Here is a 23,514-nt window from a genome sequence, read left to right as displayed (position 1 = left end):
CAGCAAATTAACCAACTTTTCGGGAAGCGACTTTCACTTGGATGTAGGAAATTCGCTAAAATGCGGTCACCACTCATGCTAGTGAGCAGCTGACTCAGTCGCGAAAGGAATAATTAATGTGGGAATCACTGGCGGATTCAACCGGAATATGTAAATATTGCGCTTTAAACTGAGGGCAAACCATATGCTTATGTCGTTGTTCAATCTGTGGAATACACATTCTCCCCAAAACCAAAGACCAGCCACCCCACCCCCAACGCGGCAGGAGCGAGCGCAGCGTTGCAGATCGTTGGACTACGCGTCGTGTGTGGCAACATATTCTTTTCGCCCTCCGGAGACCCTGGCGCGAGACGAGTAGGCCAAATTTACATGTGAATTGCTTGTTATCTTCTAGTGTATAGTTTTACTTTTCCTCTTCCTCTTTCTCTCTCTCAAGCTGCATGTGTGTCGCCATCTCGAACAACCGAAAAAGCTTACTGACGATGGTGGTGGCACAAACATACACGCTTTCCTCGCCTGGTGGGCCGTCAGCCTGTCCATCGTTGCTGGTGGCCGAACCACGCTGCCGAAGTAATGGGTTTAAATTAATGAAACTTTAGTCCGAAAAATGGAGGTCAGGCCAAGATATTTAACTTTACTATCCGAACGTCAATGTGTGCATTTTTTTTTCGTTTGGTAGGTATCGAATTTAAGTAAAACTGGTTGGACTCGAAGCGTGGAAGTGAGTGAGTGAGTGAGGGAAGAAAAATTAATGACATGTTCGAAACTGAGAAGCTACCCGATTAGCCACCGTATCATAATAATCGAGATTAATGATTGATTGTCAGTTGGGATAGGTCGAACCTATTGAATGGTACCCTGATAGCATACTTTGAGGAAAATCTACAACCTGTAGGTATCTGCGATAACAAGCACTATTTGACATCCACTCTTATACATACCTTTCGGGAAAAAGTAGAATAATTTTTGAAGCATTCCTTTCGGCAAGAGTGACCCCTAACGTAAATCAAACCGACAGAAGCAAAATTCTTGTGTAACTTTATATAAGCTATTTGAATTTAATTGATGTATATACCTAGTCAAGTCTATTAGCTTTTTGCAAAAATATTGCATGTTTGTTTTAAAAGTATATAAAATAACAAAATATTGCAAAAAACTGATAAAGATCTTTCAATCGAGAAGCAATAAATTACACTGCAGAGTTTGACGCTCGAAGCTTACAGATTTTGACACTTAGAAATAGTTTGATATTTATCATTCAATGTTAATTTTCACTTTTTGTCCGGCTTTTCAGTCTTTTGTAGACATCAGAACAGTTTTTTAAATTCTTTCCGACGTTTGGGCTTTGTATTTAAGCCTTTTTCATACAAAGCCGAAACGTCGGAAAGAATTTCAGCAGTCGATAGAACATTTTAAATTTCATGAATGAAATTAGACATTTATCAGTCTATTCTTGATATTTGACAATAATTGACAATGCTTGATATTTGACTTTCAACTATCGATTTTCGCAATTTGACTTCGAACGTCAGACTCCAGATCTTGCAAGTCGGAAGCATGGAGATCTAATTTTTGCTTTCTGTCGTAAGACTTCAAATTTCGACTTCAGACATCCTACTTCCAATTTTCGGGCTTTAGTATGTTTTGACTTCATAATTCGGGCTTCCGAAGTACGAACAATGTATTTCCAAGATTCGTTAACTTTGGAATTTTGTTTTTCGGATCTCCGGCAAAGAATTTTGAAATTTTGTACTGTGGGCCTGGAATTTCGAAATTAGAATTTCAAAATTCGGAAATTCTCACTCCAATGTTTCAGACGAGATTCAGACCTCGAATTTCGAAGTTCTCTTTTCTGATTTTAGCCTACAGCATTTGATCTCGAGCTTTCAGACTTTAGGCTTTCGACTTTTGGTTTGTAATTATAGGCTTGCGGACTTTGTAGGTCGGACTTCAAACATCCGAATTCTGACTTACGACTTCGGTGCAACTTTCGGATTTTTGGAATTAGAGCTTTGGAAATTTCAAATGCAAGACTTCAGACCTCAGACTTCTAACTTCCGACTAGCGACAATGAACTTTCAGACTTTGAAGAACATTTTCGACTACTGACTTGGGATTTCGGACTTCAGTCTTTCAACTATGGAGGTCAAGCCGGTCAAAGGTCTTTCGATTTCTAACTTCGGAACTCGAACTTTGGATTTACGACTTGAAATCTTTGGATTTCGTGATTCAAAACTCAAACTTTTGGGAATCGGCCTTCGACCATCGACTTTCGACTTATGACCTTTGAATTTCGACTTTCCACTTTCTACTGTATACTGTCGAATTTCGACTTTCGACTTTTGACTTTCATCATCATCAGCATTATCATCATCATCATCATCATCACTTTTTCCTTTTGAGTTTGGGCTTGGGACTTTAGATTTTAGATTTTGGACTTTGACCTTTGGACTCTGGACTTTGGACTGTGGACTTTGGACTTTAGAGTGTGGACCTGTGGACTGTGGACTGTGGACTGTAGACTGTGGACTGTGGACTGTGGACTGTGGACTATGGACTGTGGACTGTGGACTGTGGACTGTGGACTGTGGACTGTGGACTGTGGACTGTGGACTGTGGACTGTGGACTTAGGACTTTAGGGTTTGGGCTTTGAACTCCGAATTTTGAAATTTGTACTTTGGACTTTAGAATGTGGACGGTGGACGGTGGACTTTAGAGTTTGAACTTTGGATTTTGTACCGTGGCCTGTGGACTTTGGCTTTTGGACTTTTGACTCTGGATATTGGACTTTGGAGTGTGGATTATGGGTTTTGTAATTTGACTTTTGACTTTTAACTTTTGTAGACTTTCGACTTTAGACTTTAGACTTTAGACTTTATACTTTAGACTTTAGACTTTAGACTTTTTATACTTTAGACTTTAGACTTTAGACTTCAGACTTTAGACTTTAGACTTTAGACTTTAGACTTTAGACTTTAGACTTTAGACTTTAGACTTTAGACTTTAGACTTTAGACTTTAGACTTTAGACTTTAGACTTTAGACTTTAGACTTTAGACTTTAGACTTTAGACTTTAGACTTTAGACTTTAGACTTTAGACTTTAGACTTTAGACTTTAGACTTTAGACTTTAGACTTTAGACTTTAGACTTTAGACTTTAGACTTTAGACTTTAGACTTTAGACTTTAGACTTTACTTTTAGACTTTTTACTTTTTACTTTTTACTTTTTACTTTTTACTTTTTACTTTTTACTTTTTACTTTTTACTTTTTACTTTTTACTTTTTACTTTTTACTTTTTACTTTTTACTTTTTACTTTTTACTTTTTACTCTTTACTTTTTACTTTTTACTTTTTACTTTTTACTTTTTACTTTTTACTTTTTACTTTTTACTTTTTACTTTTTACTTTTTACTTTTTACTTTTTACTTTTTACTTTTTACTTTTTACTTTTTACTTTTTACTTTTTACTTTTTACTTTTTACTTTTTACTTTTTACTTTTTACTTTTTACTTTTTACTTTTTACTTTTTACTTTTTACTTTTTACTTTTTACTTTTTACTTTTTACTTTTTACTTTTTACTTTTTACTTTTTACTTTTTACTTTTTACTTTTTACTTTTTACTTTTTACTTTTTACTTTTTACTTTTTACTTTTTACTTTTTACTTTTTACTTTTTACTTTTTACTTTTTACTTTTTACTTTTTACTTTTTACTTTTTACTTTTTACTTTTTACTTTTTACTTTTTACTTTTTACTTTTTACTTTTTACTTTTTACTTTTTACTTTTTACTTTTTACTTTTTACTTTTTACTTTTTACTTTTTACTTTTTACTTTTTACTTTTTACTTTTTACTTTTTACTTTTTACTTTTTACTTTTTACTTTTTACTTTTTACTTTTTACTTTTTACTTTTTACTTTTTACTTTTTACTTTTTACTTTTTACTTTTTACTTTTTACTTTTTACTTTTTACTTTTTACTTTTTACTTTTTACTTTTTACTTTTTACTTTTTACTTTTTACTTTTTACTTTTTACTTTTTACTTTTTACTTTTTACTTTTTACTTTTTACTTTTTACTTTTTACTTTTTACTTTTTACTTTTTACTTTTTACTTTTTACTTTTTACTTTTTACTTTTTACTTTTTACTTTTTACTTTTTACTTTTTACTTTTTACTTTTTACTTTTTACTTTTTACTTTTTACTTTTTACTTTTTACTTTTTACTTTTTACTTTTTACTTTTTACTTTTTACTTTTTACTTTTTACTTTTTACTTTTTACTTTTTACTTTTTACTTTTTACTTTTTACTTTTTACTTTTTACTTTTTACTTTTTACTTTTTACTTTTTACTTTTTACTTTTTACTTTTTACTTTTTACTTTTTACTTTTTACTTTTTACTTTTTACTTTTTACTTTTTACTTTTTACTTTTTACTTTTTACTTTTTACTTTTTACTTTTTACTTTTTACTTTTTACTTTTTACTTTTTACTTTTTACTTTTTACTTTTTACTTTTTACTTTTTACTTTTTACTTTTTACTTTTTACTTTTTACTTTTTACTTTTTACTTTTTACTTTTTACTTTTTACTTTTTACTTTTTACTTTTTACTTTTTACTTTTTACTTTTTACTTTTTACTTTTTACTTTTTACTTTTTACTTTTTACTTTTTACTTTTTACTTTTTACTTTTTACTTTTTACTTTTTACTTTTTACTTTTTACTTTTTACTTTTTACTTTTTACTTTTTACTTTTTACTTTTTACTTTTTACTTTTTACTTTTTACTTTTTACTTTTTACTTTTTACTTTTTACTTTTTACTTTTTACTTTTTACTTTTTACTTTTTACTTTTTACTTTTTACTTTTTACTTTTTACTTTTTACTTTTTACTTTTTACTTTTTACTTTTTACTTTTTACTTTTTACTTTTTACTTTTTACTTTTTACTTTTTACTTTTTACTTTTTACTTTTTACTTTTTACTTTTTACTTTTTACTTTTTACTTTTTACTTTTTACTTTTTACTTTTTACTTTTTACTTTTTACTTTTTACTTTTTACTTTTTACTTTTTACTTTTTACTTTTTACTTTTTACTTTTTACTTTTTACTTTTTACTTTTTACTTTTTACTTTTCACGTTTTACTTTTTACTTTTTACTTTTTACTTTTCACGTTTTACTTTTTACTTTTTATTTTTCCTTTATGTTACTTTTTATTTTTTGTTTTTATTATTTGATATTTGACACTTGACATTTGACATTTGGCCTTTCAAATTTGGAGTTTGATTCTTAACCCAGCGGACTTAATTCTCAGCGGACTTTTGACCGTTAACGTTAAATATTTGAAACATTCTAGCGTGTCTCGTTACGACGAGAACCCGACTTTCATTGATATTTTGCTCCCGCTAGCATAAAATACGTTTGTGACTAAGTTATTAAACAAGTTTTAAATTACGTCTGTTAAATGTACTTTCTAACGTAGTATTTACTTTTTGTTTTAGATTGTTATTTAGGTAGGTATAACAAGTTACATTTCGTAACGGGACACCATCGCAGAAATGCCACTTTTTCCCCCATGTTTTAATATACGTACACTCAATGTGCTAATTATTAAACGTTCTGTGTGTTGATTGTGTTGAGAACTACGTTTTCTTTGTAGTTCAATAATCATTGGTTCATATCCAGTATAATATGAGTTGAAATATGCAGTTTTAAATACATGGATTTCGTGGTGTACAAGTGCGTGGAATGTGTCCCATTTGTAATTTGATTTTTTGCATTACTTTTAACATCTGGTATTTTAAATTTAACATTTGATTTTTGACGTTTGACATATAACATTACATGTAACATAACATTTAACATTGAATATTTGACGCTTGAAATTAGAAACGACAATTGAGGCTTGAAAGTTCACTAATTCACCACTAATCTGTTATCTTCGTTACTTTTTTGTGTTCGTTTCTTTTATTTTTTTATTTTGTAGCATTTTTGTCGCATTTTGATTGAGTTTTCCGCTGTCGCTCTACAGCGACATCTCTTGACTGTACACGTTGTAGAAAGCCTATATTTGCAGTTTGGCTCGGCTTGTAACCGGTATATCGATATTTTATTAGTTTTTTCCCATCAGTGGTCATTTCATTTAATTGATTAGGTTGTTAAAGTTCATTGTTGTTTTCCAATTACACCCTCCTTGCCATTCAAGTGCAGCCCAATTATTATAATCATCAGTCTTTGATTGATTCCCGTTCGATTTCGTTTATATAAATTTTCTGTTAATGTTTCCTCTTAAAATGAAACCATTACTTTTATAGTCACTTACCTTTCATGGTTCAGAAGCAGAAGCAGTTGTCTGCGAGAATTTTATATGAGTTCATCATTAGCCATTACCTATACGTAATAAGCAATAAACCGAGCTTATGTAATTACATTATCGAATGAAGTAAACATCTGTAATGAAAAGCAAAATGTACGTTAAAGTTGCTTTATATTTATTAGTCATATTTTGCAACTACAATGGGCGGTTATGTTTTGTTAATTATAAATAAGTAATCGCTAATTTGGAATAAAAATTGCCCCCTGCGGTGGTCAACTCGTCAAATTGAAAGTCATTTGAAAGCACTCTACTGACCCACTTACGGGAGCTGAAAGGAACATGTTCCTATTCAAACAGTCCAACTCATCGGAAATTCGGCCAGCAAACCTCAGGAACAGGCGGCGACGGCGGCGGCGGTTTCGGCCGGTTTCAAATGCTGAATGAACCACGTCCGGGGTCTATTTTGGGCAGCCATCAGCAGCGGTGTTTGACAGCGCTGTATTAGCGTTGCGGTTCTGATTAATATTCCATTAGCGGCCTGTCATCGTCACTCCTATTTAATTTTTTTTCACTTCTGATTTGCTCTTTCCGAAGACCATCCACTTCAATAGAGTAACCACCAACTGTTGTTATTCAATGCTGCCGTTGTTGGTCGATGTTGGAGTGTTAGTTACTACCATAGTCGTCCTGCCGGTGTGGTGGCGCTACAATTCCGGCGGAAAGTCAGCGTGGATTGCAGATTGTTTACACTCCTCACAAGCAGATTGCAAACCTTCTCCTGTGAAGCTAGTCTAATTGACAGTCCAGTTAGACTGAAATGAGATTAAATTTCAGCGTCAATCGATGCCGTAGCAATTAGATTCCGAAGAATTAGTTCCGATTTGGGACTTCAAGGTTTATGCATTTTCGACCGATGAATCAAATTTTCACCGGCAGATGGCACTGTTGCTATAAAAAACGATATTATATAAAATTATTCTATAAATTGCATATGAACTAGCTGGTTGGTATGACGTTTAAATGCTATCCGAATTCCGAAAACTCGACGGAATGTCGAATTACAGTTCAAGGAAGGAGAATGGCACCAAAGTCCTGAACGGTATATAATGCTAGTTACAGCATAACTTGAAAGAAACTTATCAGTCTATTTTCCTCGACATGAACCGACATTGTGAGCGCTGTACATTAGAGGAAAACATTTTCTCAGCGAGTTACAAATTTCTAAAACGTTGGACGGTGATACACACCAAAAATAAATTTCCTGCTACTACCAACTTAACTAGCGAAACAATAGATTCTTATAACGCTGCTGCCTAGGCTTGTGTTGTTTCGCGCTGAAACCATTACCATAAAGGAAGCATTTTTTTTCTCGGTCAAAAATGAAACATCTTCCTTTGCCATCGCCGCTGAAAACCATCGGCGTTATTGCGTCGACGGAGAAAATTGCGTTTCCATTCGCAGAAGTATTCTTCTCCTAACACAAGCTAATTTATTTGCCAACCAGGATCTTCCGCTTGAGGGCAAACTTTCGTACAGAATGTTGAATAAAAAATCAAACAAAAAAAGCATATACGCTTCTCCACGCGAACGGTATTTCGTGAATAAGAACACGGTGCGGTGGGGCAAAATGTACGCTCGCTGAGGCTATCGCCGCCAAACAATTCCAAACTTTTTACCCCGGCACTCGCATTCACAGCCATTTTCCGACTGCTTGCCGGTTGCTCTTCAAAGAGAAATAATTCGCTAATGTTTTCATGTTGTTTGGCTTGATGAATCCGTTGTTGGCAGTGCGTGTCAGTTGCCGGAGGCTTTGGCTGGGCTGTAAAACAGACTACATGCTTTGATAGCCCAGCAAGCTACACCTGCTCTGCGCTTACGGACATTCCTAGTCCTGGTACTGAGCATACGTACGTATATGAACGAACGAGCAAGCTTTTAGTCACGAGCCGGGGTCGGGCTGGGGTTTTTCCGCATGTTTTTCGCGAATAACGCATTAAAGCTGTAGTGGCTGTATGATCTTTCACGCACGACTTCTGGACCTCCAACGCAACGGTTACGTACGGGAGGGCTTTGTGATAGAATGATGAAAATTTCCGACTCGCTTGGAATTTAGCTTTTATCTTTCCCGTGAGCCACGGTTGTCTATCTGACGGGGTTTAGTTTTTTTCTCTCTCTGACGGACAATCTTCTTTGGAAGCTTTTAGATATTTTGGATTCATTTGAAAAACATTCACCTCGACGATTCGGAAAAGAAATTAGCCACTTTGACTGGCATTAAAAGCAACCATTTTTCAACGAAAACATTCATTTGCAGTAATTTTGTTCACATCACATTTTCATTAAGAAACTAAGCAACTTATAAACCATCCGAAAAATATTGACGTTGGACTACCCCTTAGTCTTAGGGCAAGCTTTGGGATAGGATGTCATTGCAAAAAATCAGTTTCATTACCAATCGATTCATCATAGAAGTATCAAATACGTGATTTTTATTACAATTTTCATTTGCAATCACTAAATAGCCAAATTGATGAAAAGTTTTAAGACCAAATTTACCCATACCTTTTTTTTGAGATTGCCTTGCTACATAGGCAGGAACGGCCATCTGTTTAGTGTGGTTTCCTTCTCCAAAAAAAAAGAAGCAAAATCCTCCCGTCTCAACAGGTCGAAAATTATTCACGACGTTTAAACCTATACCAATTTGATACCTGTGCTTGGGAAGTAAGCCAGAGTGCAAGACCACTCATCTTTTTTCGACCGATTTTATCTTTAAACATTGGATCTAGTCCAATTTGATATCCTGAAAGTGAAACGTCATAGAAAAGTGAGCGGTCATCTTTTCCTTTCACCAGATTGCATCCATATGCTGCTAGAAGTTGTTCGAAACTGTTGTCTTGCACGGACACAGGGCTGAAGGGATATTTGTGCATGAGACGTGTCGCAGCAATTCTCAAAGCGAGGAGAGTCAGCAACTCTCTTATCCGAGAATAGTTTTTGAGTGTTTCATTTGCTGCTTTACGTCAGTGAGTTGCTTGCATTTCTTTACATAATTTCAATTGTGATACATTTGTATACATTGTATTTTTGTCAAGTTTGAAAATAGCTGTAAAGTAGAGTGTCGAAAAAAGCCAGTAAGATTAGGTAATTAATATTCTAACTGGCTGTCGACAAGTTAGTTGTAAGGCAATGTATCACAATGAATGATGCTATCAACAATTTCGAGGAATTCGACGAATGCGAATCAGTGTATGGTTGGGGGCCAAATGTCGACTTTGATCGCTCGTTATGCACAAGTTGCCGTACGCGGCAAATGCTCACACAGAGAAGACGCTACCCAACAAACACCGAACCTGAATTAAAATGCTACTGATTTGGTTACAGCTGATTTAACTCTGGATACAGATGGTAGACGCTAAATAAATTTAAGCAAAGGCCTCTGTATTCTATAAGTGTTTAAGCAGCCAACGAATGGGCTGTAAATCAGCTGCTTCGCATAATAGTATCACAAGCAGATTAGGCACATCTTCAATCTCTCCACAACCCGCCAGGATTCTCAATAACTGTGCGATTTGTCATTTTAATAAAAAAAGCCCTCCCAAGAAACATTTATGCGCCGATTAAACACTTTAGCAGCCATTATTATTCAGCCATAGCTGAATATGCATCGAATAAAATTTATGTAAACAATTCTACAATACTTATTCAGCTGAAATTGGAGAACTTATACAACCTAATTCGTTTGAGGCAGAAAAACACTTGTTAAGCAATTATATCGCCCTTTATATAACCTCTGTGCGCCTTGTTTCCAGATTTGCGCAAATTGGTTATTTAAAAACGCGCAAAACCCTCTATTAAGCTCTATTACAGCTTAGAAAGCAGCTATTAGCAAGCCTGAAGCTTGACTTAGATGTTTAAAAGATGAAAAGAGGTTTTTTTTTTCTAAAACTAAACCATAGTTCAGCCACAGGTGTAATAAATTCAGCTAAAAAACGTTTGATCAGCCAGAAATTGTAACTTGGGTGGCTGCTTTCAAAGCTGCAATGGAGCTTAATAAAGGCTTTTGCGTGTATTTAAATAACCAATTTGCGCAATGCTGTCAATTCGATTATTAGAATGAAAAATAGTTTTGCAATGCTTTTTAGTCGCCTACTCAACATCTCATCAACCTTCATGCAGCCAAAAAATAATCTATTTTTAAATTGAAAAAAAAAATAATAGAACGCGTCACTTAGCTGCCATTACACTAGTTAACAGCATTTATGAACTCAGTAAGCTGAAGGTGATTTTTCATGTAAAATTGGCCGCTGAATCCGAAAGTGTGGTCAGAAAAATTTAAAGTAGGATAGTTTTTGAGATATGCATTAAAATTGAAATTTTGCTTAAAGAAAGAAAGTACATGCACATAAATACAAATTTATCCGACTGCGGTGCACCAATTTCAAATCTCTTTCTTCCATATTAAAGAGGCGAAAATTTGCTATCGATTAGATGAACTTCATTTCTCTGTCAGAATAATAGTACTGTAGATATTTGAGCATTTGTTTACAACAAAACAAAGAAGAACGCATTTTTTTGGAATAATTTCAACTTTATCAAAGGTTTTAGACAAGATGACTGCGTTTCAAAAATTTCATTTTATGTGGGTCTTAAAGGCCGATAAAAAACAAAGAAATCATGGGTTTAATGATAACAATCGGTTGAAAATTGTAGAAGTTATGACCATTTTACTTAAACAGGAATGTTTGCGTATTTGAATATCATGCTCTTGCAAACACCCCCTTACTTCAAGCTTTTACTCTCTTACTTGTCCACATGCCACAAATATACCTCTCTCTCTCGCGTTCTCTCTTTATTTTTCAAACACATACGCATCAAAATTAAGGTCGGAGCAAATTGTCCAATTATGTTTAACTGTATTTTATTGTATGTAGAGCCATTTGACTCATGTTTAGTATTTTTAGTATTCATTTATTCACATACTTGTATCATGGGCTACGGAAATCGAGTATTATTCGTATCCCTGATGTAGTAATAAAATACCAGATGAGCCGTTGCTTTTCAAGAGATGACGCTTTTCTCAAAATTTGTCGGTTATCTATGTTTACCTGCCCAAACAATACCTAATCTGATATTATCTAATTTTCATAACTTCTGCCTAACTTTAATAAAAACAAACTTTTCCTATCCAGCTTTTTACGCGCTATAATGATGGCCGCTATAAATTGTGTTCGTAATATGCGAACAATTTTTTTAACAACTCTGCATACATCAAATCTGGCACTTTTCTCTTGCAACACTACCGTGCTCTTTCTTTCGTTTACGCCAAAGAAAGAGAGCAAAACTGTTTAATTTTGTTAACTAGTGTTATTAGCTGTAGAGCTAACAACTCAGGATAAGGTTAACCCTTCGTTACTCGCGCTATTGTATTTTGTACAACGCCGGTAAACAGTTAACATTATCTCGGTACTCCATCATCATCATCATCATCATCATCATCATCATCATCATCATCATCATCATCATCATCATCATCATCATCATCATCATCATCATCATCATCATCATCATCATCATCATCATCATCATCATCATCATCATCATCATCATCATCATCATCATCATCATCATCATCATCATCATCATCATCATCATCATCATCATCATCATCATCATCATCATCATCATCATCATCATCATCATCATCATCATCATCATCATCATCATCATCATCATCATCATCATCATCATCATCATCATCATCATCATCATCATCATCATCATCATCATCATCATCATCATCATCATCATCATCATCATCATCATCATCATCATCATCATCATCATCAACAACAAAATCATCATCATCAACAAAATCATCATCATCAACAAAATCATCATCATCAACAAAATCATCATCATCAACAAAATCATCATCATCAACAAAATCATCATCATCAACAAAATCATCATCATCAACAAAATCATCATCATCAACAAAATCGTCATCATCAACAAAACCATCACCATCATCAAAATCATCATCATCATGATCAACATTATCATCATCAAAAAATTATCAGCAAAATCATCATCATCATGATAATCATTATCAAAATCATCATTTCCATCATCACGATCAACCATCATATCATCAGCGGTGAAAAAACTCAAAAAAAGGAATTTTCTAAATTTAGCGTAAGTTATTCAATAGTAGAAAACATGGTGAAGAAAACATGATTTATGATACCTAAAAATAAAAAAAAATTCGCACGCAAAAAATGTACTAAAAATAAAATACATCAGTGCAAAAAAATCGTAAGAAAGGAATTTTCGAACTATAGGGGAGATAAATCAATACTAAAAATAGATTTATGACACCTACAAGTCAAAAAACATGACAAAAAAAAATTTAGTACCAAATATATGATTCAGTTATCCGGGTGGTTCGATTATCCGAGCTGAAAATAAAAGTGGAGTGGTTTTCATGACCAATTTCATAAAACCGCTAATAAAACTATGAGCTCCAACAGAACTTTCTGATGGCCGCCATAAAACTGCTTTCTGACCTAGTGACCCACTCCTCAGAAAGTTTTCATAACCGCTATAAGAATCAGGCTATAAGTTCAAGTAGGCGTATCACGCTCTGCTGAAAGCAGCAATAAAACCGGTTAAACTTTCGCTGTTTGACAGCCATAGCCATAATTTAAAAAATCTTTACGCTTTCCGCTCTGGCAAAAGCTAAATAAGTATGCCAGCTTTATCAACTTGAAAATACATCCGTGAGCAGCAAAGTTAAAGTTTTACTATTGTTGGGGTTTTTCACCGTGAAATTCTATATGTTACTCTTGTTGACTTTTTCGGTGAGAAATAAGAACTAAAATGTTTTCAGCGGACGTTTCGACTTACTATGCTTCAGTCATTTACTATGCCAAAAACATGATCACATTTATTTAAATACTAGCTGACCCGTCAAACTTTGTATTGCCACTTCTAGAGTTGTGAGAAAATTTGTATTTCGTTTGTATGGAAGGGGGGGGCTATAAAAAGGGAGAGAGGACGTAATTCCCCTCCTAAAGAGGAGAGGGGTCCCAATTCACCATAGAAAAAATTCATGCCTCCAAAAATACCCACATGCCAAATATGGTTCCATTTGCTTGATTAGTTCTGGAGTTATGAGAAAATTTGTATTTCATTTGTATGGGAGCCCTCCCATCTCCTAAAGTGGGGAGAGGTCCCCAAAAACACCCACATGTAAAATTTAGCTCCATTCGCTTGATTAGTTCTCGCGTTATACAGAAATTTGTGTTTCATTTGTATGGGAGCCGCCCTCTTAGTAGGGGGAGGGGTCTCTAACCATCATAAGAACCTTCCCTGGCCCCAAAAAAACCCTTTATGCAAATTTTCACGCCGATCGGTTTAGTAGTTCTCGATTCTATAAGGAACATAGGGACAGACAGACAGATTATAGGTATAGATTCACACAATTTACTATTGTCAAGACAAACTTACGTTGAACATCTATTCTCACTGCCTCGTCCTTTATAACTATTATTAACCATTTTGTTTACTTTCGTTTTAGATTTGTTTGATTAGGTAAACTTGCCCCCCCCCCCTCCCCCCCGAAATATTTTAACTTACACTATAAAAAAAATTCAATGCAGAATAACAATACATCAAGCAAAAACGGTAGCACAAGTATATTTTTGATAAGTGTGCCTTTGAATAACAATATAACCGACATCGTTTTGAATCTCTCATAGTCTGTGAAAATTCTCAACGATGCACAGAGGAGTAACTAGGGCAAAAAGCTGGCCAAAATAAGAAAAACATTTTTAATATTTTTAAAAATATATATATTTTTGTATGCTTAAATAGATGCTGCACAAAGTACTCTTAGTCAAAACACGTGGAAACATACCTGTAAGTTTTGGCAGGTGTACAAACATTGACAATATTTGAAACATTTTTTTTGAAAAATCATCAAGCATCAGGAAACGGATTCCATCAGAAGTAAACAAAAAGATTTGCAAAGAATATTTATCAAAACATAGGTTCATCATAAGTAATTCTAACTGGTTTGTAGGAAGAAAATTAAAAATTTTGAAAATATGACTTGTTTTAAATAGTTTTGTCAAACAACTATTTTTTTTATTCTGTTTATTCTGTTTATTCTATAAAAAAAATCATCTGACAGCATATGGTCTTAATGATCTAAAGTAACGTAATATATCACATGCTATTGTAAATTCGCTGACGGAAGGTCTTTGTAGACACGTTAAAATCGAATAAATGATAAGCCTCTTGGAATCGTCCGCTCACACTCAACATTGGGTCATTATTGCCATATAAGGTATTTCTAGGAGGTTGTCGTAGCCACTGTCTGGGCCTGAGAATGCGCTGTGGTGCGTAGATGTGAATTTGACCAAGCAGGGCGGGACTATCAATTTCACCTTGTAAAATTTTTGCACCAAAAACAGCTTGGTTGGCATTTCGTCGATCTTCCAATGTTTCGATGCCAATCAATGCACACCGGTCTTTATAAGGAGGCAGGTCTTGCGGATTCGTCCATGGAAGGTTACGTAGCGCGTATCGAACAAACCTACGCTACACAGATTCGATTCGGGAAATCCATAACTCTTCATATGGCGACCATACAATTGACCCGAATTCGAGTATAGATCTAACTAAAGAACAGTACAATGCGCGTAGACACAGTGGATCAGTGAAATCAGCAGCAACTTTCGAAACAAAACCAAGTTGGCGATTAGCCTTGTCCACAGTAGCAGAGTAGTGCGCTTTGAAGGACAGTTGGTAATCTAACAGAACGCCTAAATCCTTAATTTGATCGACACGTTTCAAAACAGTTCCGTCGATGGAGTAGTTGAACAGAATGGGATTCTTCAGACGCCGATAGGAAATCACACAGCATTTTGCTATACTAATCACGAGATGATTCAGCCGGCACCACCTGGTAAAGCTGTCAAGCATATCCTGTAGACGGAAACAATCATCTAGCTTGCGGACGACGAGATAAATTTTCAAATCATCCGCGTAGATCAACACACAACTGTTCGGTATAATCGAAGAGACATCATAGAAGAAAAGAGCGAATAGAAGTGGTCCTAAGTTACTTCCTTGAGGAACCCCGCACTGCGGACTGAATATTGTTGATTCAGCCGATCCTATCTTTACATATAGCTGTCGGTTTGCTAAGTAAGATTTCAGCCAATCACAGAGTCTATCTGAGAAGCCGAGACGTCGAAGTTTGGCGTAAAGTATTTCGTGGTACACTGTGTCGAAAGCAGCCTTGATATCCGTGTATATTACATCAATTTGTACACCAGCATCCATCTTGCTGATACAGAAGGAAGTAAACTCACAGAGGTTCGACTCCACAGATCGCTTGCGAAAGAATCCGTGCTGAGATGATGTAATGTAGTTTTTGCATGCTTCAAAAATCACTTTGTTCAGTATGGTCTCTAAGCATTTCGACCCGGCAGACAGCGAAGTTATCCCACGATAGTTGGCAATATCCGTTTTGTCTCCTTTTTTGTATACCGGCGTCATACACGAGCTTTTCCAGATTGTAGGAAATGTTCGACGTTGCAGTGAGAGATTGAAAATCGCTTGCAGAGGTTCTACTAGAGCACCGGAACACTTTTTCAGCACACACGATGGGATGCCGTCCGGCTCAGCAATATATGACGACTTCAACTTCGCGAGAGCCGCAGCTACCATCTCGGAATGAATACTGAAAACATCCACGTCAACAACGTCGGGGGGAGCATAGCGAACAGCGTTGCTTATATCTGGATCATGGAGGGCTGCGGTAGAGTTGAATATATTCCCGAAATGTGAAGCAAAAAGTTCGCACTTTCCATCGACAGTGGAAGCGGTTAGATCACCTAACTTCATACACGTAGGTAGACCATAATCCTTCCGCTTAGAGTTTACAAACGTCCAGAACCGTTTCGGGTGCCTGCGTAAGCTACTTTCTGTCAGATTGAGATGTCGTCTATACAGCAGTCGATTGTAGCAGCGGTATACTCGACTCGCTTCCTCAAATTGGCATTTGGAGAACTGGTTTCTATGCAGACAATATTTCTTTAGCATTTTAGAACGTTGTCGTTTCAGATACCTTAACCGCGCATTAGACCATGGTGGATTTTTCGGAGGTCTAAATGGGGGTACCACCTCAGAGAAACAGCGACGCAATTTATTATTGAAAGCAGTGACTGCGTCATCAACATTCACAGTGGCGTATACATCACACCAATCCATTTGGCAGAGCAATCCATTGAGGGCGTCAAAATTAGTTTTACGGAAGTTGTATTCGGATGCATCAACGTCATTGGTATGAGCAACAGCGGGCAGACCCTTGATGGTTAACAAAAGAGCAGGATGATCAGGATCCAGTCGCACAACAGGTTCGGGAGCTTCTTCGGCAGTACTACTACTAGTGATAGAGTCAGAAGTGTAAATCAAGTCAAGAATTCGGTCCCTGGAGTTGCGAACTGCATTACGTTGTCTCAAACGGCAAAACGACAAACCATCGAGTAATGTGCGACAAGCTGGTGTAAAGTACGATAAAAGTGGATCAGCGAATAGGTAACCACCTGTAGTTGCACTCCATTCCACGCGAGGTTGGTTGAAGTCACCAAAGAGGATTATCTCATTACAGTCAGAACGGTTCACGATTTCAACAACAGTGTCCAAATGCAATTGAATGTGGTCGCAATCCTTGCTATTGTTCGGCGGAATATAAACAACACCAAGGAAAATGACCTTGTCATGAAAAGCGATTTTGATCCATAAATTTTCAACGGCTTGTCCGCAGGATAGATGAACAGGGGCCGCATTGATGTTTTTTGCAACGGCTACTAAAACTCCTCCACCTCTTTTCCGTAAACTATTATGCGCACCACGATCAACCCGGAAGACATTATAATCATTGCTGAACAATTGGCGAGAGGCGATGCGATCGTCAAGCCACGTCTCAGTAAAAACGTACGCGTCGTACGAGAACTCTGCGGTACTCAGGAACACTTCGGAGATCTTGGACTTCAATCCACGGACGTTCTGGTAGAAGATGCAGATGGACTCACTGGAGGTTTTTGGCTGGTCACTTGCCGTTGCAATAGTATTCAGCACATCGATCGGACCGTTAGTGGCGATTATGCTGGAGCGCAAAGAGTCGACACGCGAAGAGATATCACATTGAAGTATTGAGGTGTTCGAAGTGTTTTCACTGAAATTTTGAAAAACATCAGGGCGGGAAAAGGTGGGAATGCACGAGTACTTGCCTGAGATAGCAGGCTGGAAGACCCCTTCCAAACCACCGAATACAGCACCGGGATGACTCTGTTGGCAGGATACTGTTTCATCGATGCTTGCAGAATCATGAAGAATGCCTGACGACTTAACTGTATAGGGGTCAAAAGGGGCTTCCATCATGCTTTGCTGCGTGCATCCCGGTGTTGGCGATGACGAAAATGGTTGGCCTATGTGTCCACCTCTATCGGTTGAACAGGAACCGTGTCCACTTGCGGCATTTCTGGTGAAACTTCCTTCGACGAAATTCTTACAATCCTTGTAGCGTTTTTTGTCCGATAATCCTCAAACAGACGAAAACGTATATTTTCCGGCCATGTTTCGCAACGTAACGCCTTGTGCTTAAACTGCTGCTTGACCCCGATTTTGAAAGACACAAAGTTAAGCGTTGCAGGGTCCTTGCCCATAGGGATCAGCTTCACAACCTTAGGTTGTTCCTCAGCATTGAGCACAAGACATTCAGTGACGAGACTAGTGATTTCCTTTACAGTTTTTTGCAATTTTGTGCTTTTTCAACGGTAAAAAAGTTATCTAATCTTGCAGAATCTGGTCATACATTCTATGAAGGAATGAATCTTTGTGGTATTCTGAACAAATCGGTACCTAAAGCTCATCCGGAAACGCCCGGACTGGCATTTCCGACCCTTTTGAAAATTGTATGTTTCACATTGTTTTGATGGAAATATCGACCATTCGCATCTAGTTGCGTACTATCTTCTGTGCAAGATAATTCACCTTCAATACAATGAGCATACTAGCATACTACATGTCTAGGGATTATGAGGTCTGTTCTCCAAATATGTCACTATTTGAATCTACATTCCCATTCAACAAAATTCGCTGACAAAAATAGTAGGAAAAATGTTAGCTGGCTGACGGTAAAGTATGTAATAGTATGTGTGGCGCGTTTGTTATTTGATAAATTGCATAACAGAGGTTATATATCACAGAGAAGACATCTGCGTTGATTTAGTGTCGAAGAATCAGTCTACTCCAGTATCAACAATTTGGTATTAACCAATGTCATTTTTTTATATGAATCAGAGACAAACAAGATACTCATTGATTTACTCATGCATTTGTAGGTTTTGGAGGAGGCTAAATAGTGAATAGTGAATAGAAGAAAAGCATAATTTGCACTATTAAGTGAATTGAAATGACTTGTAATGGCACCAGTTTGTTACAAAATTAACTATTTTTACGTTTCATTTCATATTCGAGCAAAATATTACGTAAGAAAATAATTTTGGCCAGCTTTCTGCCCTAGTTACTCCTCTGTGCGATGTAGCTCTCCGTTACTCGGAACATTCAGCATGGACAAGCCTAGGTGCTACATTCCGTTATCGAAATTGTTCTGACAGACTTCGTAGCCAGCTGTTAGAGTGCAAGAAAATTGTAGGGCCAGTTGCTACGATCCTATTGACTCAAACAGCCTCTCCCAGTCGAGATTCGAATATGGAACCTCATGGATTCAGCATGGACAAAGGCGACGAAATAAGGACATGGAATGGAGATTTGGTACCTGGAACTGCATATCGCTGAATTTCGTTGGTGGCGACTGGGTGCTACTCGATCAGTTAGAACCCCGAAAGTTTGGCATCGTGGCACTGCAGGAGATCTGTTGTAAAGGCGAGAAGGTGTGGAGGATTCGTGGCGGTAAAGCCCAATTTTTTCAGAGCGGTGAAGCGACCAACGAGCTGGGAATGGGCTTCGTAGTGTTGCGCAAAATGCATGATCGCGTAATGGACTGGAAGGCGATCAACGAGAGGATGTGCGTGTTGAGAATAAAATGCCGTTTCTTCAACTACACCATCATAAACGTACATTATCCACACGAAGGTAGACCCGATGACGAGAAGGAGCATTCTATGTGCAGCTGGAGGCAACGTACGACAGCTGCTTACGACGGGACATCAAGATCGTCATCGGGGATGTCAACGCCCAGGTCGGTAGGAAAGCAATGTATAGACCGGTGATCGGGCCCCATAGCCTGCACGCCGACACGAACGATAGTAGCCAACTTTGCTGCTTCCCGAGGATTGGTGGTCAGAAGCACTTTTTTCCCCACAAAGATATACACAAAGCCACCAGGAGATTTCCCGACCAACAAACTTCGAACCAAATCGACCATTTTCTCATCGAGGGCCGGTTTTTCTCGAACATCATTAACGTATGCTCCCTACGGGGTGCGGATATCGGCTCGGACCATTACATTATAGCAGTACTTGTGCGCTTAAAACTTTCAACAGTTTATACCTCGCGACAAAGCCGCCCTCCTCGGTTAACCTTTCGTTACTCGCGTCAACTTGGATTTTTAGGCGTGCTAAAACAGAATTCACTCGTATACTAATGCCACTTGGTGAAAAATTTATGAAACTTTTTCCACCGTTTGAAAGATCTTAGTCTGCGTGTCAACTTTACTGAAAACAGTAATTTTGTTTGTTGGAATCCCGAGATATGCCGAGAAAAAGTTAACGGTTCACATACGTTGTACAAAATACAATAGCGCGAGTAACGGAGGGTTAAACATTCGGCAGTTAGACAACTCGCGATTTGCTGAAAACTACGCGCGCGTACTGGATGAAGATCTGCCATCCTCTGTGGATCTAGATGCTTCGATCCTCGAAAATGGATGGAATATGGTGCGCTCGGCCGTCGACGAGGCCGCAACCTCGGTGCTAGGAGTGAAAATCCCGAGTGCACGAAATGAATGGTTTGACGAGGGATGCCAACAAGCTATAGAGAGGAAAAAAGAGCTTGGAAAAACTATCGAAGCATATCAACGAGAGAGAATTTGGCCAAGTATCGACGAGCGCGGAATGAGTTGACCATGATCCTGAAGAGGAAAAAGCGCCAGAAGAAGGACAGAGATCGTGAGGAGCTGGAACAACTATTCCGGGCTAATGACACGCGCAAGATTTACGAGAAAGTGAACCAAACTCATAAGGTTTACACACCAAAATCTGACATGTGCAGGGACGAGGGAAAGGATCTAATCACAAACGAGCGCAAGGTGGTGGACAGGTGGAAGCAGTATTTTGATGAGCACCTCAACGGCGGTATAGTAATAGGAGACGCAACGAAAGTTAACCTCGGGGTGCCTACAAACGGTGCCGGCTCCCGATCTCGAAGAGATCCGGCGAGAAACTTGTCAGCTGAAGAATAGGACTACCGGTCTGATTAGCGTCTTGTACATCGTCAGCTTTGTGCGGCGTATGCTCCTTAATCGAAGCGGCTTGCGGAGGGAAATGTAGGCTCGATGCGAGAGTGCCGGAAGCTGTAAAATATTCTTCTCAACAGCAAACTAATTAGCAGAAATCGTTGTACGGAAACTTTTGAAAACCATTAGAAAGTTAGTTGTGTTACATGAATACTTATTTAAATAAATAAGTTAATTAATTCGAAAGAAAATTCTGTAACACAACATCACATATATTTCTAATGATTTTCTGCATAATAACTTGGCCTCCCTCCAGAGGCGAGAGTACCTCTTAGGTTTAAAACTTCTCTAATGTAAAAATGGCACAAAACAGAAGTGGAAGTAGAAATCCAAACACGTACTTGCTACTTCCTACAGATACTAGCGAACCTGGCGGTAGCGAGTCACTTTTTTCCACGAAAACATACGAACGCATACGAATGCACACGAAAGCATGTGAAAGCTGCTATGCGATTGGCAGCGAGCGTTCTGCTTATATTGCTGTTATTCGCTTCTGTGCGAAAATCTTCCCAAAGAAAAATAAAAACAAAAAAGACTCTGTTACCAGTTTTGATCGCCGAATCGTTCGGACTTCCACTTCTGTTCTGTGATGAATGTCTGTTTTATGTGCTAAAAGACCCGATTCCAGCTACAAAACAAAAAAATGTTATATCCTCTATACCGTGTGGAGCAGGAGATAACAGGGAATACATAGGGCAGACAGGCAGAAGGCTAGATACATGAATAGCGGAACACAAAAATGACGCTAAAAAATCAGAAGCTAGAACGGGATTAGCACTACATACAATTCAAGAAGGACATATTTTTGACTTAGAAAAAAAGCGCATTCTAGAGAAAATTGAAAATAAAGATACTAGACTTACAGCAGAGATGTTCCATATTAAAATGAGAGGACAAGAACGGACAGTTAATTTACAACGAGAATGCGGGAATTTCAACGACACATACAACGGACTAATGACTAAACTACGACTACTAGAAGAAAAGAAGAAACGATAGCTTAGTTAGTAATAGTTATAAAGGACGAGGCAGTGAGAATAGATGTTCAACGAAAGTTTGTCTTGACAATAGTAAATTGTGTAAATATTTAAATAAATGCGATCATGTTTTAGGCGTAGTTAATGACTGAAGCATGGTAAGTCGAAACGTCCGCTGAAAACATTTTAGTTCTTATTCCTCACCGGAAAAGTCAACAAGGGTAACATATTAAAGTTTTACTGTCAGATTATTCTGATCAAGTTGGTTGATAGCGACCATAGTAAAATATCCCATTGAATATTTAATACGTATACGTTCTGTCCTGAAGATGAGGGGATATCTCTCGAAACGTCGACTGTAAACGGAAAATAAATATTTTCGCACGTAACTCGTGACCGAAAGCCAACCAAAAAATTTTAAACAAAAATAAATTTTAAGCAATTCCGTTGGTTTGCAGCATGTGCGCATTTAATTTCATCGTGCATATTGATATGATAGGTGGATAAAATCAAGTGAACCACTGAAATTTTGCAATTTTTGAAAACTGGTTGTTTTAACAAAATAAAAATATTCAGTTGGTCAATTTCAATTTCCAGCAAAATCATTTTAGTTGCTTCCTGTGACAGGAAAACTGAACTGATAAAAAAATGATTTTGGTGTTGAACTTTAGTATTCTTCATAATAACAACAAAAAAACTGTTTGGTTAGGGTGTTACCGTTTTAATAGCAGCACCACCCAGCCGAAACTTGAGCATACGACGACTGATATGTTAGACTAGAATCAAAAAGTACAACGATATAGTAAATAATCATCAATTGATCTAAGTCAATTGCTTTCAGCTATGATTTATTCCCGGTGCAAAACAATCAGTTCAAACCACACAGCACAGCACTAAAGCTACTTCGTCATTGCTGATTCAAACCAATCACTTCCGGTGCCTCATGCCACTAGCTACCTGCCGCCCGGAGTGATTGTCTTGGTGACACTAAGACCCATACCGCCCGGTATGCCCATCAAAGCCATCGACTCTCCGAGCTGTTCATAGTCAGAAAAAGGTCGGTGTCATAAATTTATATCAACCGATCGACCGGTCTCTTGGGGTCTTTCAATAGATGCTGACGGTTCTACTGCCGACAGGAAGCAGAGTAAGAAATTCATTCCGAGAGGAAGCTTCCTGTCGCTCATGTGTCATCGTTTTTCATTCCACTGACGGACGGACGCCTGGACGGTTGTATATACGAACATCAGGATGCATCCTTTTAACAAGTAATAATGCACAGCAGGCACCGTGTCAATTGGATTCCAGCCTGGCAGTAATATCTAATATATTTGAAAATTGATCTGTGCCACACATTTTGTATCCGAAAGCTATTGTGAGCCGAGGCAGTACACGCTTCGTTTGACAGTAACATGGTTATTTACGGGAACCATGTGTGTTGCTAGATTAGAAAACCACTCTCCTGGCTGTGAGCCTACACCGTTTTCCATTTTACTTTAAATCGATTTAGGAAACAAAGCCGAATCTCGATTGAATCCTACTGCTGCAACCAAGGAGGGAAAGTTAACTCAATCACTTCGCCATTATGTGTCGTACTTTCAGCCCCATTCAAGGCTCCCCAGGATAAGCATCAAATCAAGTGAAATGAGTCGAAACCGGAAACTGAAAGCA

At 37.3% G+C, this 23,514-nt stretch overlaps 1 protein-coding gene across 1 annotated transcript; it reads right to left on the bottom strand.

The window, feature by feature from the left end:
* Positions 1-403: 403 nt before the first annotated feature.
* On the bottom strand, positions 404-22,868 carry LOC128746059 (uncharacterized). Its single transcript, XM_053843109.1, has 3 exons — positions 22,801-22,868; positions 15,643-17,563; positions 404-562 (listed from the first exon to the last, which is right to left on the bottom strand). Exons 1-3 carry the CDS (start codon positions 22,866-22,868, stop codon positions 404-406), a joined length of 2,148 nt encoding a protein of 715 aa, XP_053699084.1.
* Positions 22,869-23,514: the final 646 nt, after the last annotated feature.

The sequence above is a fragment of the Sabethes cyaneus genome, chromosome 1, assembly GCF_943734655.1.
Source record: "Sabethes cyaneus chromosome 1, idSabCyanKW18_F2, whole genome shotgun sequence".
In the NCBI taxonomy this organism is placed as follows: Eukaryota; Metazoa; Arthropoda; class Insecta; order Diptera; family Culicidae; genus Sabethes; species Sabethes cyaneus.
This window is presented reverse-complemented; position numbering and strand designations above follow the sequence as displayed.

Coding starts and splice junctions, on each gene's coding strand:
- LOC128746059 (XM_053843109.1), bottom strand. CDS start 22,868: ATGGCTTTGATGGGCATACCGGGCGGTATGGGTCTTAGTGTCACCAAG. Junction 17,564..22,800: donor ACAATCACTCCGGGCGGCAG/GTAGCTAGTGGC, acceptor TCAAAATTTCAG/TGAAAACACTTCGAACACCT. Junction 563..15,642: donor ATGCTGGTGTACAAATTGAT/GTAATATACACG, acceptor TTACTTCGGCAG/CGTGGTTCGGCCACCAGCAA.